The 18,822-nt window shown below is 39.9% G+C and overlaps 1 protein-coding gene across 1 annotated transcript in view; it reads right to left on the bottom strand.

Moving 5' to 3' along the window:
- Nucleotides 1-8,845, bottom strand: part of COL9A1 (collagen type IX alpha 1 chain) — a 66,344-nt gene extending 57,499 nt beyond the window's left edge. Inside the window, exons 1-4 of the mRNA XM_065834174.2 lie at nt 8,682-8,845; nt 8,284-8,357; nt 6,826-6,903; nt 6,553-6,685 (exon numbers count right to left, since the gene is read on the bottom strand). Of these exons, the coding sequence (XP_065690246.1) occupies nt 6,553-6,685; nt 6,826-6,903; nt 8,284-8,357; nt 8,682-8,695 (299 nt within the window). The 5' untranslated portion in view covers nt 8,696-8,845. The remainder of the gene's footprint in view (nt 1-6,552; nt 6,686-6,825; nt 6,904-8,283; nt 8,358-8,681) is intronic.
- Nucleotides 8,846-18,822: the final 9,977 nt, after the last annotated feature.

The raw sequence follows: 18,822 nt of genomic DNA, 5'->3' as shown, positions 1-18,822 counted from the left end.
ACTAGCTTTCATTAGAATAATTTCTCAGACAATAAGGCATTTTGAACAAACATTATTTTTGAGTGGCAGATCAGTCCTAGCTCAGCAGGAATTTAACCATCTTTATGAATCTCAGGCCTTAGGCTAAGGAAAAAAAAAAATTGAATCAATTAGTTCTTATTCTGTATGCTTGACAACTACCGATTTAGTAAGAGAATACTCCCAGATAATATCTCCACAGTTTGTAGTTTAAGTGCTCAAAGCTGTAGTGCAATCGTATTCCAGCAGGCGACGGCACAGCCTCAGCAACATTTCAGTAGGAACTGGGGAAAACCTGACAGCTGCAGCAGCAGCTTCACCAGATTAATAAACTGTCCAAACTACTGGTGTTTCTCCTCTTTCCCCACAAGCCTGAAATACACCTGAAAGCAGGTGGACGAGGAAGAGGGATGTTTAACTGGAAGATTAGCTCGTTGCACAAGGTGTGGGGATACAAAAGGGTGGGAGAGGGGGCTCCTTGCCGTTATCTTTAAACTGTGATTTGCCATGACTTGTGCCTCTGTTGACCACAGATGCATCAGTCTGTCCCAGCTGGCTTTCTCTGATAGGATTTCATCTAACTTCTTGTGTCCTTTTATTGTTTTGTTTCAGTTTGTATCTTGCCATCTTCAGTGCAAATGTCAATGCCTGGACGTTGTAGCTTTCTTCCTGTTCTGTGTACATTACAGTTACAGTGTGTGCTACTGTCCGCCATCCTTCTGTAGACTTCTAGCTTACACAATATATTTATACATGATTTCCTGTTCTGGGAACATACTCCCCTTCCCTATCCAGACACACATTAGTCTCTTGCTAACCTCCTGATACAGTTCAGAATACCTTTTATGGCCCTCAGTGTCCTTCCTCCATAATACCTCTTAAACAAGTATTTGAGCATCCTCTGCTGCTAAAACCTTGGCTTGTCTGAGTAATCTCTCTCTTCATTTGCTGAATCCCAGTTTGCTCTTGCGCAAGAGCTGGTTTTACTACTTCCCTATTGAAGGTGGTATTGTTAGGTAATATTTTAACTAGCCCCTGTGTGACATTCTGCTTTCTCGCTGTCAAGTTTGGTGACTCCAAGGGATCTGATAAAACGAGCTCTGCAGCTGAAGGAGGCATTGCTAATCCCAGATCCTCTGAGGAGAGGATTTCATTCTTTCTCTGCACTGATAAGTGTTGCTGTCACGGCAATACTGGTTAAAATACCACACACATTCTCACCCCATCTCAGCTGACATAACTATAACTATACTGGAAAGAAAATAAAAGAAACACCCAAGTAAGTAATCATAGTTACATTTTTCATTCGGAAGATTGTTTATACCAGACTGGAGACTGGCAAAAGAATTCTTTATAGCATATTTAGCTACTAGTGTTAGGCCTTTACAAGCCATCATATGGATCCTCTTTGTTTCTCAGAAATTAAAATTAAAAAAAAAAAAAAGAAAAATTAGCTTTTTAAAGTGATACGCAAAGAAGATTTACTGCATAAGAGCTTCTGACCCTGGTAAGAGAGAACTAAATTGGAAGAAATGTATATAGAACAGTAAACTTACAAAGTCACTATACAAACATGGACAAATATCTACATTTTTTAAAGTGTTTAATAACTAGTCAGAAGAGCTGTTGACTTTAGCCTAAAGACTCAGTATCAGAAAGGTGACTCAGCATAACTAAACACAGCATGACCCATTGCCAGAAAGGTGCTCTGCAGGGAACTGTTGCTGTGTAAGATTTATACCTGTAATTCTACAAGTAAAGCAGAGACAGATTCTCATCTCAGTTACTCCAACGCTAATGAAAAACAATTCCATTGCTTCAGTGGTATCAGTGTATTTCACTACACAGTTTCTCCAAAGCCTGTGATCTTTACATAGGCAAAACACTACTGAAGTCAACAACTTAAAACACTAAATATTTGGAAGCCACGGCAAATTTATCATTATATTAAAGTAAACAATTATAGAGAAGTTATTCCTCCATCTCACTGTGAAGTGAAGAGTGTTGGATTCTATAATCCTCTTGAACAGCTGATAACTATATAGGCACTCAAATTATTTCCATAATTTTTTAACATATATGTTTCCAGTTCCACTAACTTACGAGAGTAAACCAATCAATTTTAAACTTAAAAACAGGCAGATGAGGAAAAGAAGAATTAATATGCAAAACTATTTCAAGTACACAGATCAAGTTAAGTCCTTCTCCACTTCCTACCCACTTAAAATTGTGAGGGATATAAGCTACCAGAGCACTTTTAAAATTCTTTTTTGTATCTCAAGTTTCTAAGATAACAGACTAGTCCTGCTTTCCTTGTATATTCAGAACTATTATTAACTGATTTAAGTGTGACACGGATACAAGATCAGACCAATATTTTAACAGATATTTGAGTTTTTGCTTAAATTTTTAAATGCAGGTTGGAGGCAGGGCAAGATTGAAACATTTGTAATTAGTCTAAGGGATCTTCTGAAACACTACTGTTTTCTTTTAATCTTTTTCATAAATACCTAAGAGTGTTATTAATCCTGTACCTTAAGTGCTTACCAGCAAGATTTCGTTAAGATTTCAAGACTAAGTCCTACCAAGGCATCAATATATCTGTGATAAGTCATCTGGTTAGGTGGTAGAGGCCCTGAATAGTGCTACTTCAGGATTCATCAAGCACAGCAAGTATTTTAAGAGGTTAACTAAGTATTGATTTGAATACTACCAAATAACTGCTTATTTTATTAAACTTGTTTCTATAAGAGTTAGTTTCCTAGGTGAGCTCCATTGCCCACTGAGATAACTTACCCCTTGCTAAATAAAGATTTTAGAAATGTTAGTACAATCCACTAGAGGCGTCTGCAGAAATGTCTCTGGCCAGCCTCATGATAATGCAGTATTATATACCCAGGGGTAGTGGGTTTCTTTGCACAAGCTGGAGTCACTTGTGGCTGCACCTCCTGAAGTCTCCTGGAATCACAGCTGACCTGGCAGGTGCTATCTGGCAGCCATCAAGCAATAACAACAACGCCTAGCTAAGTATCTTTTAAAACTGCCCCAAGTCATCAGCCAGAAGTCATTTACTAGGATTCCGTACTCTCAGCTGGTCTCTATTTTTCAGAAACCTCCATTTCTGAGCTAATTATTTATCTTATGAGATAACTAACTTCTTAACTGCATTTTGTCTTTTCCATGATAGTGTCATCATCAATATCAATGGAGTGGTACTATGTAAGATATCTTACTTGTAATGCAAAAATAAAAGCACCTGAAGAACTTTGGTGGCTGGATGTGAACAAGCCAGAGCTTCAGGCATATGCATTCACAGAGTATTAATTCACAGGGAAGCATTATTCCCAAAGGAATAAACAGGAAATCAGCCTACAAAATTCTCTGGATGTTCCAAGCTTACTGAATGCAATTATTATTCAAATTGCCGATATTAATTTTGTATTTACTAACTGGTGGACATCTACAACAGGTACATAGATTAAATGGAAGAATGACAAGGTCACCTTGTCAGAAACAATGGGTATGAGTCATGCCAGCTTCACAGGTTCTAATTACGTGAAGCACCCTGTCTTGATTCTTCAGCAGATTTTATGCCAGAAGCACCAATGGCCAATGGGAATTTATGTGGACAATGCGAGAAGCTTAAGTCAAGACTTGTGTGCAATAATTTCTGTTCATTCTGGGATATACTTCTGAACCTTGACAAGTCTGCTAAGCAGCAAAAGACCAAGCTACAATTAAGTAGTGTTTTAAGGAAACTGTGTAAGCTTTTCAAGTCATAAGCAATTGCTACAGCAAAGACTGGATAAATACGCTGACCCATGCCCATCTGACTGAGCTCTCCTTCCTATACCATAGCCACTGTAACATGGACTTGTCTGCATTAGTATAATGATCATATGCTAGTCTAAAAAAATGTTTTGTTGTTCCTGATAAGTGCTGACTGAATGGTGAGAGTCAAGCAAGCCCTCTGTGCTGATTCTGCAATTATCTTCCTTGTCATTTCTACGTGTTTGTTCACCTCCCCATCCCTTCCTCAAAAGCTTTGAATTCATTACACACCAGGAAATGGGCTTACTTCGAGTGTCACTGCCCTATTTCATAAGGCAAGAGAAGACATTGTCCATGGCCATCAGGTTACCTGATATGGCTGCCCGTTAACAAAGGTGCGAGAGCAGATCTCTGCAGCAGAGCAGGCGTGGAGCCAGTAGATGCCTGACATGTTTATTGAGGCTCCATCCCCAGTGCTCCTACAGCACTCATACCTTTGTGCCTGTGTCAGCTGCACAGCTCAGGAAAACAGTGCTGTGTTATTTTTTCCAAGCTCTCTCTAGTTTTGCCTTCCTCATCTCTTGGCGAAGCAAGAGCTTGCAGCGATGGCGGCACGAACCGGGGGATCATACCCAATGTTACTCCCAACGTGTACCTGCCCGGCGACAGTTCCGCCGGCCCCCGCCACCCCCGGAGCTCCTCCGTGCTCGGCGGGGCGGTGTTCCAGCACCGCGGGCACGGACAGCTCCCGGGCGGGGGCTTCCTGGGCGGCTCTTCCCTTACCCTGGCTCCCCACCTCTGGCATTTCCTCCCCTCCCGCCGCTGCCCTGCCGAATATCCTTGCGTTATCCTTAAATACTCCACGTGGGGATAAAGGCGTGCGGGGGGTGGCCGGAGGAAGTGCAGCAGGTGTCTAGAGTTGCTGCAATGCCTGGGTCTGAGAATGCCAGAGCTAGACCTGTGCCATTAAAGATGCTCCGTCTTGCTTGAGGTGCTCTGCATAACTCCCTAACTCCTGTAACGCATCTCAGGCATTGCTTCATCCCAAATACATACCGGTAAAACTCACCTACCATGCTACATTATAATGATTATGTGGAAAGTTCTGTTTTTGTTTTTGTTTGGTTTGTTTGTTGTTTTGTTGTTGTTGGGGGGGAAGAGGGGGGGAGGGGCTTGTTTAAATATTGGAAATGGTCTAAGATGTGCCTCTCCTGTGCTGTTATCCTCAAATACTTACTGCCAACATCACGCCTTTTAAGTCAGCTAACTGAGAGGGGCAGACTCTAAAATAACGTGGGAGCAGAGCAGCAAGATGAGACTCAGTGGCAGAGGAGCAGCACATGCTGATGTTCTAGAGCACTAGGACTCAAACCTTAATCCATTCCCTGGAGCAGAACATTCACCTCAAGTGACTTTTTAGTTTGAGCCAGGGCCAAATTTCAGGTATACCATAAGGCAGCATTGCAGCGTAACAGCACAGTGTTGGCTGGGAGTACCCCTCAGTGTCTTGAATATGATAAATTTGTGATACTGCATCATATCCATCCAACAAGCTCAGTGACAGCAGTCAGCTCAAATGCCATGGTGTGTTAACGCAGCTGGTATAGGCTTGATCAGGCATAACTTCTGTATATCAAGCATATCTCGCTAGAGCCATCTATAGCAAAGTTTAGATTTTCTTGATATGAAAATATTACAGCTTTGATAGCTCAGACAGCTTCTGAGCTAAGAAGCATGAGTTGAAAATCTGAGAATCTTCAGCTTTTTGTGAAATGAAGATCTCATTTACTGTCTGTGGCTGGATTCACTGTTATGCATTAGCAGCCTTGATTTGCCACTGGGATGGAGAGTAGTCATGAGGCCAATGCAAACAACTGGTTAAGCTGTAGACTAGCTTAACCTGGGGGCTATGAAGGTAGAAGACAGGGAGGAATGCAGAAAGCAAAAGCTGTCAGCGATAGCCAGAGTATGACAACAACACTTTGCACTCCAATTATTCATAGCTGAAAAAGTAGTCTGATTAAAAGTCTTGCCAGTTAATTGCTAAGTAAAGGCATTTTTAATTACATAAGGTTTTGGACTAGAATCCAGACTTCCCTAAGTTTGGCAAAGACATCTCTATCCTGCTGTATTGTCTCTGTTCCTTCACTGGCAACAAGTCTGGCCTATCAAGGACAAGCACAATCAGACTCCTAAATTCTGGCTCCTATTGCAACTTGCCTGTGACATGCTAAATAATAGTTTTCATCTTTTATAGATTAAGTGACCAGAAATCAACCAGAAATATGCGTGTACCAGTTAACCAAAAAGAAAGAAAGAAAGAAACAAACAACCTCTTATCATACCACAGATCAATTTTTATCCTACTTTGTCTCTTCAATCCTTACATCATCAGAAGGATCCCTTTGTGTCAATGTTTTGAGAAAACTTTCCTCACTCTCCTCCTGTTACCTTTTCTTTGCCTCCTACCTCTTGCCAAGTCATCAACCACTTTTGGCTTCACTTCCTAGAGGTGAATCCCTTTCTATCAGCAAATCTTGGGGAACCTTGGGCAATAACATTGTCAGAAGAAAGTGGAAGTCCCTGAAATTGCTGTTGCAAACTCAGTCTGGTCTGGTGGTGGCAATGAAAAAGCATTTGAACTCCTCTTACTTCTTCCAGAAGCTCTGCAAATTACGTGATCTAGCTGCGGGGAGTATCTATCCTTTAAATGACAGTATTGCAAAATATCTATACTTTAAAGTTAAGCAAAAATTGCATTACCTGGTTGGGATCCTGAAGTCTACATTGGGTCCCAGTTTATAAGCCACTTGTAGAGAAGTGGAGCCCACTACTCTCTGGATAATTCCCTGGGAAGCAGCTTTTTCTATTTGGAACTGAGAAATCAGATCAAAGCCTACAAGAAAAAATATCCATGTCCAGAATGTAATTTTCATTTTAATTTACTTAGAGAATTGTACAGTCACAGAGCTGAATATACCCTGTTAAAGTTTCTGAACAGAAGATTTTTCCTGAAAAAGTAGGGGTGCTACTTGCCTGGTAGGTCATCTTGGCCGATCCTGATTGTTGGGCAGAGATCAATTCTCTGACTGGCGCCCAGAATGACTGGTAGTCCTGCAAAAAAAGGTGAATTTATTACCCATGTGCCTGCACATTCCCTCAGATCACCTTAAAAATTAAGTGAAGCAACTGTAAGAATATTATTAATTAGGGCTATAAATACTAATAATAATTAGATGTATATAATAATCAATTTAAACTGTACTCAGTGAAGTCAGAGGTCTAAGAAAATAAGCCTCTGTTTCTAGAAACCTCCAAATTTAAAATTATAACTTGACTGATTATTTGATTATGTTTTTTTTAAGCCTTTAAATGAGAGTGTTACAATCATTCTTCTTTCGCAGAGCTATGGAGAAGTAATTGTAGCATAAGAAGGCCTGCTGTGTTAGGAGTTTTTCATTTGGAATTTTTGGTGGTTTAAGCAAACTCGGAAAAAAAAAGAAAAGCCAGTTACCTAAATCAACAGTCTCGCTAGTCTCAAGGAAACTTAAACAAACCTCATGCCAACTAAAGAGGCTGTTGAGAAACTGTTGGCATCTTTTCCATCCTCTGTGGTATTCCAGGTGTTCCCACCATCCTCTGTGCCACATTTGATCAGAGAATGATCATTCATAAAATACAGGGTGGGGACAAGAAGAACTTAGAGACATTTTTTGTTGACGCAAACAAGAACGTAGAAGAAATTTGTTTGAGGACAACCAATTTAAAAATCTAATTTTTCAGAATATTATCTGTCAATAAGCCCTGTAATGAGCATTAAAGCCTACAAGATTCCCCTAATTTGAGGAAGGGGGAAAGAAAAATTAACATTTATTTGAAGAGTTTAGATGTCATGTACAAGTCCAATACTAGGTCAATCTGGAAAATGTTAGTAGAGTCTGGATGGGGAAGAATTAAGCTTGCAAGTTGGAAGGAGATGCATTTCTAACCTACAGAAGCCTCTTGTGTGCTGCAAGGGCTCCACCATAAATGTGGGTTTCCTTCTGACAACATGGACTTAAAGGGAACATTCAGGTTGACATGTTACACCTTAGAAACGGCCTCATTCTACATTATTTAATGAGGCATATGGCTGACATCCAGCCATTTACATTCTATGCCCAGCAAATAAAGTGTAACCAGTTTGTTGCCACAGGTAGCAGAAAAATATCTAACTAGAAGCACTGAAAGGTGCAGGGAGGTTTGTGTCCTTTATCTATTACTATATCCCAATTTTAATCCTTACCTTAAAAATACATCTAATAGTGATCTTAAAATAGCGCACACAGCTTGCTTTTTCTCCTCTTATGCACACATCCATACATACGCATAGACAGTTCTCCCTTTCTATGATGGCTAGTTAGAGAGCATTTTAATTTTGAATAAGCTCAGAATATTTATTTTGACAGTCAAAGTAAGAGAAAGATGAAACGCAGATGAAGTCTGTCTCCTTACTTGATTGATGCTGGATGGTGGCTGAGATGAAAGACCACAGGAAACTACACACGTAAAAGCAAACTGTAATTTTCCTGTAAACAGAAAGAAAAAAACAGTATGGATGTATAGTTTCTGACAGATTCTGTTATTGACTTTCTCCTCAGAGCCATGCATATTACATGTATAAAAACCTGAGTTAAGTATTTATGAACAGATCTGACAAGACATTTTCTCTACATGAGAACTTTTTATCTTCACCTCATTATAAAACACGTCAATAAAGCTCTTTCTATTACCATTTACTTCATATAACACTGTCATAAAACCAAACAACAAAGGCAGCTGCTGGCAAGGACAGCTCTAACTGTTCTAATCTCTAATTTACAGATTTCTCTAAATCCCACTTGTTCTCTTACCAGTTGCTTTTCATCTTCCCTGCTGGCTTTCTTCACTTCTCTCATGTGAAGACGAGGTGTCTAGAGCCACACTCTCTGCTTCCCTCTCATCGGCCCGTGGAAGAGAGCAGCGGTGGGTGCAAGTGGCTCCTCCTGCCCCGGGCAGGACCCAGCAGGGAGGGAGGTGCTGGCTGCAGGGTCTGTTTTAATCTTGCCAAGGGAAGGAGGTGGAGGTTGGACAGACATGTGTGTCCTAGTGGGCTCTGAGGGCGGATCTCTGGAGCCGGCTGAATATAAAGAAGCCAAGAGAGCGAAGAAAAGGCTGCTGCTTGCACCAGCATCAGGGCAGGGAGATTAAGAAAATGAGTTCAGTGATGCCAGTGACTAAATGGTGGGGTCTGCTGTTCAGCCAGGCGGCGGAGAGAATAATATGTACCGGGGTGGCTGAGGAATCTGGTGACCCTGACATGGTGTTAAGACTAAAACTTTGAGAACAAGAGAACCCCAGTCCTATGAGGAAAGCATTTCCACTTATTGCTGATTTACTCATTGGGTGGCGTCAGGAGAAGCCTAGCTGGTGATGTCCCAGTTGGTTCTTCTGAACAAAACCAATTATTTAAAATGGTTTTCATTGCTTAAATTTGAACATTTTTCGAGGAATAGACATAGGTATTACTAAGCAGACTCCTGTTCTTAGTTGTCATTGAAAAGGCACTCACTTTCCACAGACTGTTACACATGTTTAGACACAAAGACATTTATTCATACTTGTTCACATGGATATGAAGAGAAAGTGAGACTGGAATCTGCATGCATGAAAAGACCAAGGAAAAGAGATAAACGGCCAGACAGTCCTGATAGTTACAGCAGCCAAAATTCATGTATGTATGAAAAAGTTTGCTATTTTGTACTAATATATCACATCTGTAAGGTTCATCTTATCTAGATACCTAAAATTCTAAGGTAGTCTAAGATTCCATTAAAAATTGCATATAGATATATATTATTTTCAAGTGTAGGATATATCAAGTGCAATTATCTCTGCTGTCTGTTGAGATTCTGAAGCAATAACTGAGTAATGAGTTACCCCATTCACCCTCATTTGCTGTAACTCACTTTCCCAGTACTGGTAATTCAATGTTGTTCACACTGTTATGTCTTTTCTTAGAAAGGGAGGGGCTGGATCATAGACATGAACAGTTTGCCATGAATGACATCTCTTTTTAATGCCTAAGCAAGCAAATCTTGGGTGAGATCACCTTTTCCCCCTTCAAGAGAAAGGTACACTCAGGGAGACTTGCAGTCTGGCATCACAATGGCAAAATATTTTATCTGTGCCAGAATTTGTATATGAAACCACTGTAAATAAAGAAAATTAAAAGTTGAAGAAATATTAATTTGATTTCACAATAAGTTTGACCAGGTCCGTCACACATCTGAGTCACTTGCTCACTACACAGATATCTGTAGGGCAGAGGAGAAGTCTATAAGGAGCAGATGGAAGAGTGGGACATGGAAGTCACCTGAAGCTATAAGGGAGAGAAAGGAATGATGTGGCATGGGAGGGAGTAAGTGAGCTCACCCAGGGCTTAGAAGGAGTACCAGAAGTTTTGCGGAGGAATGGAAAAGAGCCAGGTGCCAAACCATCTCTTTCATCATATATCTATACATATATGTTGTGTCATCAAGCTTGCCTTTGAGACTGCTTGGTATTGTCAATTTACTTATGACAGCATTAAGGAAGAAAAAGCCACCCCAGTAGCTATATGGAACTAAGTGGTACCATCTTTGAGTAAATAAGCAAATATTTTTTGTCACTTGATGTGAAGATGTCTGACATTGCTTGTGTCTGGGGTTATTAGCCACACACATTATGCCCTCCAAAAGGGGGAGCCTTGTTCATAGAAATTAAGAGGTCACATACTCTGTTTCTAAACAATCTATAATCTGCTTTCTTTTGCCTGAAATAAAACATGGCAGACACTATGTAATTAAGGCTTAGAAAACCCATTTACTATTCTGTTTGTGGGCAAGGGAAAAACTCTGATGTTAATAGGCTCTGATTGTCGTGTGTATATTTTCAGGTCTTCATCTTGCAATGAAACTCACAATCTATGATGAAATACCCGATTAGATGTTTTACTAATAATCATCATTTTAGCATCAAAGAGCCAGTCAAATGTTAGCAAACTAGTGCTAGTTGATTCAATAGCCCCATGAGCTAGTCAGTATTATTCCCATCGCACACAAATGTAAACTGAGATAGATGAAGTAGATCATAGAATAGTTTGGGTTGGAAAGGACCTTTAAAGGTCATCTAGTCAAACCCCCCTTATGCAATTTGCTGAGGGTCACAGAGATGATCCTCATCTGACTAGCACTCACATTTAGATGACCTGACTATCTCTATGTGCCTCTAGGTCACTTTGTATTTTTCTCTTTTTATGAATTGGGCTAATATTGTATTGTTTTGGTTTGTTTCAGAAAATCCCACTGCACAGTGATTGCTGTTTAGCCGTTTGCTCAGAAATCCATTAACTAAGTACTGACTGCTCAACTGTTGAAAGCAGATTAATTAAACAATATGGAACACGATTCTCCAAAAGTTCTCTCTTCTTTAGCTAAAGTATGGTGACTTTGTTCAAATACCATGTCCTGAAAACAAGCTATGTAGGAATGTCATCACCTCACTAGCATTTTAGTGTGCTTACACTTTCCTCTCCTCAAATATCTGATTCCATATTCCTGTCCTTCTGTGCAGCCTGGGTTGGAGAACATGTATTCATACAACAGTCTAGCAAGACTGCGGCTGGACTGAAGAGAAATGAGAAATAAATCAGGTGGACCCAGCTTCTCTGGTAGATATAAAGCTTGCTCTCTGTGATGAAAAAGGTTGCAGTGAGATGGCTGTAGTTAAACTTCAAGAAGGTGCAATCCAGCACAAACCACAGAAACCAACACTTGGCTCAGAAGGAGCCATTAAATGTGGCTGAGAAGAAGGTTCCTCAGTTCAGGCTTGGGCTAACAGCAATTTAGAATGGCTAAATTAAGCCATCTCCTGATGTTTATTGATTGACTAGCCTTGAAGGAGTTCAATGTCACTGGCTTGCACTTTCAAGCAGGATTTTTAAGAGGAACTAGGCAACTTTCTTCCTCTGAAAAGTATTTGTGGCATATATGCTAACTCTGAAGGCTTGAGAACAGGCTTTGGGACTGGAGGAACCAAAGACCATTTGCTCTGTCAATGTGAGTGGTCTCACAAAGGAGCATTGGTTGGTGCCTCAGCCCTGCCCCACTCTTCCATACATGGCTAGAGGAGAGAGGTGCAGTGGGGAAGGCTGGAGGGAGGTCACTTCTTATTTATCTCATATCTCCTGCAAAGTTACTTCTGTCTCATGTAGTCTTCTTCAAATTGTGCCTTCAATCTTCTAATTTAATTTCAGCCTTTTAATGCCATGTTCTGCATTCAGTTTACCATATCAAAAGTCTTTTTTTATACATTTCAACCTTATTTTTCCTTACCTATAGTACATGGGTCACTGCTGTCTTTGTAGCTTAGCAGACTCACTAGGATAAGTGCATACCACTCACTTACTTCTGTGAGTTTTGGTTTTTGTTGTATTTGGCTCTAATAGCTCAAGATTAACTATGTGTGGCTATGAGCGATGGCATTTCTGAAAGATCTGCTCTTTATTAATCACTCTAAGAGTTAAGACAACTTGGACCTGTGACTGATCTCATCGACATCAGAGGCAAAACTTGCACTGACTTAAGTGCTTTTTATTAATAATTAAACCAACAACAAATAATTAAACCAGCATCCACAAGTGTAGGGTAATTGAATTGACAGCAAAACTATAACCCTTGTCAGGATTCAATACATTTGGAATTTAACAAATAATTTACTATCCAATAAATTCTTACCTTCATCATAAAAATGTACTTTTCTGTCCAAAATGTTATGAATTTTGGCATGGGAAGAAAACCAGCTCTTCTTTCCAAGCTGTTGGATGCCATTTTTTATAAAGAACAAACAGCTTCTTTCCAGGAGAGGTTGCTCAAAGAAATCTGGGAATATGTGGGGACAGATTCTCATCTCTTCAGCACAATCATCTTTCCAGGTGAACCTCACTGTAATGCCATTGCAGCCAGTTTGTGAACACCCAGGCCGTCACAATGTAGACTCCAAAATTCAACAAATCCCTCTAGGAGTGTTCTTGAAGCATAGAGATGTTCTATACATGCAACCAGACAAACTTGCACCATAGCTCTATGTCCCCTTTCCATAATAATTCTTTGTGTGGATGATGCTTAGAGTTCCCATTACCTTTGGATGAAAGTCTAGATCGTGGTATCTTTCCTAATTTCATTTCTTTCTAGGTCAGAAGATTTGTACTTTGTCCCCAGGGGTGCCAGACAGAGATTATCCACAAACATTACACTCAGTGATTCCGATTATCTTAAATACAGGAGAATTTATTTTCTAGTGGAATGGCAGAAAAAAATCAAAAGAAAAAGTTAAGCAGACTTCAAGAAGAACTGTGCTAATATTGCAATGAACCCAGTTGTGTTTTGGCAGAAATTAGGATTCTAATCTCACTTAGGTTACATTTGTGTCCATCTAATGATCACATTGATTTTACTGATTCTCAACAACTGAAATAAGATCAGAAACATACTTTACCTGTTTGTGAAGAATTGCTCATTTATAATAACAAATAGTATTACTAAGAGCTGGGTCCGAAATTTACAATTCCATCTAACTAAAGACAAAGTTTCTTCAAATTTGAAAGTAAATATCTTTGGTCATACTGTGGTAAGTCTTGATGATATTGTTTTATATTGTTCTCTCTTTCTGTCACTGCACAGTGTCTAAATGTTATCCCAGCTCACTGGCACATGATTTACATGGTGAAAAACATGTTGTTTCATGTTTCAACAGAACGGGGAAGATATAGTATACCTCTAAATACACTCATTCTTTTTGAGCCAAATGTATGTTATTTGAAAATTAATTTAAATTCTTGAAACCAGAATCTTTTGTAATTGTTGACCTGATGGAACCTAGTTCCATTTGTATTTATCTCATGCTGTAGCAAGCATAATTTATTTTACTGTCATGAAATACTGTTTGAGAGAAATCATGTCCTTGTTAACACCAGTAGCAAAACACCTGTTGATTGAAATGGGATCACATTTCCCTCTCTTACACAGGCATATGTGCACCTGGCTCACAGGTAAAACTGCTCATGCAAATTAAATAAGTAAGTGCATGGTTATTTTGGACAGCAAAAATTTTAAACATGGGCTTTTACCACCACTCCTCCACCTTCTCCAGCTGGGCTTGGCAACCCGCTCCCATCCTCAGCCCTGCAGGAAGGAAAGAAATATTCATTTCCATGTACTCGTTTCCACAAAAGTGCAAATTATATTCTGATTTCAGTGATGGCTGGGGAAAAAAGTTAGATTTCACACTGTTGAAGACCATGAGGTTTCTGTAGCAGATTTTTTCCTAAAATGGCAATCTCCACAGTCACCAGCTCTCACCTGAGTCATTTCAGGCTTGTTGCAGACTTAGGGCATCTCTGTGTAGGTTCATGCTTATTCAGGAGCTGTATGAATGGCTATGGGATGGGGAGAGTTACACGGACAGTTTGTTTTATAGTGAAAGCTGCATTTCAACAAGGAGACATTAGGGCCAGTTCCAGAACCACAGAAAGCTGGCGTCTACACAACATTTATGACATTTGGAATATATATTTTAACCTGCAAGGCATGTTCTGCATAAGAAGAACTGTGCCAAGATTTAAAATCTGTTTTTTCTCTCTTGTGAGAAACATTAAGGGCATGAATACATAAGAATAACGCAGTAATTAAATACTGTGAAGTATGATTCTAACAATTTGGAAGTATTTGATTATTTATAACAAGGCCTTAGTTTCCATTGTACTGATTTTGCACTTCCACGTGCACCTGGTTATTGACCTTGGCAAAGCTACTGTGTTGCAAAAAATGTTCTGGCCAGAACTTCATTCAGCATAAAAAAACTAACACAACCCAAATTTGTTAACTTTATTCCTTCCCTTTTCTCTTAGTGGATCCACCTCTACGTCACAGTTGGCAGCTTCTGAGCAGTGTGCTGCCAAAATGACAACCACAGAGTAGAAAACAAAGGGTAGATTTAATGATCATTTTCAAAGCAGAAGGCGGCTTATTAGCAAGATCCCACAGAGATTTGTATAAAGGCCTGCACTGTTCAAAATATTCATCAGTGATATCTGGAAGGAGTGCAAATAATGGGGTGACACCTGCAGATACTAGGAAGTTACATGAGCAATCAAAATGAAAGTGCAGGGTGTAAAGTTTTGGGAAGGTCTCAAAATACCTAGTAAGCATTTGATAAAATATGTGAAATTTTATGTCAATAAAGAGGAAATAACTGGTAATGAAAAAGCAGTCCTAACATTATGGTAGCTTTTACTGTTCTATAAAGTTATCTGTGAGCTGTAATAGGAAAAGCTATGACAACATAACTCGGTGCTCAGCAGTGGGCAAGAAGCAAACTGCATGTTAGAAGTAATTAGGAAAACAACAGTGAACAAAGCAGAAACCATCAAACTGCTGCTGTATAAACAAACCATGATCAGCAGGGATGATCAAAGATTTGTACTGTTTTCAGTATGAAAAACAATCAAATGGATGAGGATTCTTCAACTCGGGGGCGGGGGGGAGGGCAGGAAACAAAAAGCGAAAAACAAAACATGAGATCTAATGAAGTCTAAGCAGCATGGAAAAGGTGAATAAAGAACAGTTGTTGCTCTCTTGCAGAGCAAGGACTAAGGTTATCAGCTGAAGCTGGAAGCCACAAGATTCCAAACAAGCAACAGATGACACTTCCCCATACGACTTGCAGGGGAGCGGTGGGATTCCTTTCCACCGCTTTTAGCAGTCACCATTGCAAATGCTAAATGTTTTATGGGATCTAAAAGAGACATGACAGATTAATGGAGGGAAAATCCACCAGGGACCACCTACAATTTTCAAAGTCCTTGGGCTGCAAATCACTGCAGACTGGAAAAATACATGGGACATGTGTTCCTATGTACTTGTTCTGTTCCCACAGGCTTCTCTAGGCATCCACTTTTAACACCTTGATCGGAGAAAGCATACTGCACCAGATGGACCTTTGGTCTGATCTGATCCAGCTTTCTTATCTTAATACTTAAAAGACTTGCAATGCTGAAAATTCAGAAAGGGAAGACTGCCCTTGTAATACCAGAACACATTTCAGAGGACTTGGACCTGGCAGCACTCCTGAAAACAAAGCCAGCCATGGTCAGAGAAAGGAGTTTCTTTCTGCTGTTTCCTAATGTTTTCAAAAGGCAGGATACTGGGATGGAAGTTTTGGTTTCGTACATGGAGAGGATTCTCAAATATCACCTCACAGACTAGATGTTAGACAAGAATCCAAAAAGCCTAGAAATAAAGAAAACTTTAGAGTGGAGAGGACCTGTGGAGGTCACCTGGTCCAACTTTCTGTCACAGCTGACTCACACATCAGAGCAGGTTGCTTAGGGCTTTACCAGACTGGGACCTGAGTATCTCCAACAACAGAGATCCCAGGACAACCCAGGGCAACTGCAGCAGGGTGTAGCCACGACCATGGTTGGCAGCTTTTTCTGTTTCTTCAAGCAAAATTTCCAGTGCTACAATTTATGAACACCTCTGTACCTGTATCTGTTTACCACTCTGAGCTTCTGGGCCTCATTCCTCAGGCTCTTGCCCTTGACAATGAATGTGAGAAGGACTTTCATTATCAGCAACAAGTGATTTGATAGTGACTTCTTATCTAGTTTGTATAGCTATGGGTAGCTATTTGTGCTGCAAGAATGTGAAGAATCAAGTTCTCAGTTCAAGAGTAACACAGGGCAAGACTGCATGAATTCAGAAAAGAAAAACAGCTTACAGTGATATCTGGGGGATGTTTCTTCTGGAAAACATGAAGAACTTTTCTTAAGAAACAAAACCACAGAAGAAAAAAAGTCTGAGCACGGAAGTGTTTATAAGCTTGATTTATTTTTTTTAATGATTGGCTTTATAAAAGATTGGTAAATGTTTTACTGCAGCTCACTTAAGAAGGAATGTAGCAGGCCTATAAATAAATACATGTTGATTATCTAGTGGCATAAGCTTCTCTGTCTCCCATGTTACTGATGAAATGCTCTGAAGTGTATCTCATCAGATATGATTAGATATTTCCTGTTGTCATGTGTAAATTAGTCACTCACTCCTGCAAATGTCACAGAACTTGTTTTGCTGCTTTCTAATGTATTTTTGTACATCCTATAGCTGGATTGCCCAAGACACGCTTTGATACTAACATTGTTTTATTTCTTGGGTTTTTTTTTTTGCCACCAGTGGGTCTCTTGTACAATGAACTTGAAAAGTCTTATTATCTAAAAAAAAAAAAAAGCTATATTTTTTGGATCACTTTTATTTAAATTTTTGTAGGTAGGGTTGAATAAAACTTATCGTGGTATACCTGAAGATTACTCACCTTTGCTTACAGCTGAGATGGTACCTGTGTTCATAAGCTTTCCTAAAACCAAATACTTTACAGTCAATTGAGAGAATTTATGTCCTTATAAATTATGGATTGAGAAATCTGAAACAACTATCATTTTTTTTTTTTGAGGAAATATCTTTTTTGTAAAGCCAACATCAATTAAAAAAATATCTTCTGCTAAAGTGTTAGGAAGGTGAGCATGGAAATCTGGTTGGTATTGTGGCCGACAAAGCAAGAGTCATGTGACTCACCATGAAAACCAAATAGGAATTTCTCCTGTGCGCACAAACCCAGCTACAACGCTCTGAACTATCTAACACATTTCTTCACAAAATTTGTGGTCTCTCCTGGGTTATGTGGACTGTGTTGCATGCTGCAGCCACTCTGGAAAGCAGCCAGTTGCTGCAAAGATTTACAGCATACTTGAAACACTTGAGAGGGAAAGGCGCGTGCTCAAGGGGAAGGCAGCGGCGCAAAGGATTAACAGTGGGAGAGGACCTCTGGCACTTCTAGGTCAGCGCTCTGAGTTAAGCCTTGCCCAGAGCCAAACAAAAGTTGCTACTACCTCTCGTCTGCCAGTCCATGTGAAATGAATTAATGACCACAGGGCAACCCGTGGCAGACAAGCATCCCACCGCAAAATCACTCTCCCTTCTGGAAGCCTGGTAAGAAAACTAAGAACTAATGGAAAATGAGCTACCTTGTCTCCTCTAACCAAGGTCTTTCCAGGCTAAGGTTGAAACCAGGTTGTGGGGAAGGGTGAGCATGCAGCTGCTTCAATGACACCAGCAATTTTTAGGGTAACCAAAGGACTTTACAGGAGCATTAAATATCTTTCGTCCCAAACCCATCTGAAAAACATAGGTATGTATGAACAGCACTCTGGTACTATATTCTGAACAGTATTTGAGACAGATAATAATGTTTGAATTCTTAATAATATTTAGATTTATCATAAGAATTTGAAGGACCATTTTAGGCATGAATTCTCTTGAGTCAAATCTTCAAAAAATAATGTACTGGACTGAAGAACAGAGACATCCTGCTTGGGTTGGGGCATACTGAATTTATTGGAAGTGTGACAGAGACCCATATACTAGTTCAGATTTGCAGGGATTTCTGGAGGTCCTCTGTCCCCCTCCCTGCCCAGAGCTGGGCTGCCAGAAACCTGTCAAGTTTTGGTTATCTCCAAGGATGGAGATCCCTCAGTGTCTCTGGACGATATATTCCACCATTCAATTACTGTCTCACGTGCATACTTTGAAAATATGCTTATTTACACCATTTAAGCTGAATTAGTTAGCAGTCCTGGAGCAAAGAAGTGCCAGCAACACTGCTTGCCACAATCAGCATATAAATACAAGTGAGAACCTTTTCTACACTCACTGTCACTCAGGCTGTCTCCTGTATTTCTCGGACATTTCTCAAAGCACTGCAGAAGCTTTGATGTAATTGGCTAAGAATACTCCAGGGCACTGAACACTGTTTTCAAGGTAATGCAACTCAAATTTGACACCCTGTGTCCTCCAGTTCTGTGAAATTTCAATACCTTTTTTTCAGGAACTTTCCTATTTTCAAGCTATCTGTGCCTTCAAG

This window comes from Patagioenas fasciata, chromosome 3 (assembly GCF_037038585.1).
Source record: "Patagioenas fasciata isolate bPatFas1 chromosome 3, bPatFas1.hap1, whole genome shotgun sequence".
NCBI lineage: Eukaryota > Metazoa > Chordata > Aves > Columbiformes > Columbidae > Patagioenas > Patagioenas fasciata.
The sequence above is the reverse complement of the archived record's forward strand: the minus strand, read 5'-3'. Positions and strand labels throughout refer to the sequence as shown.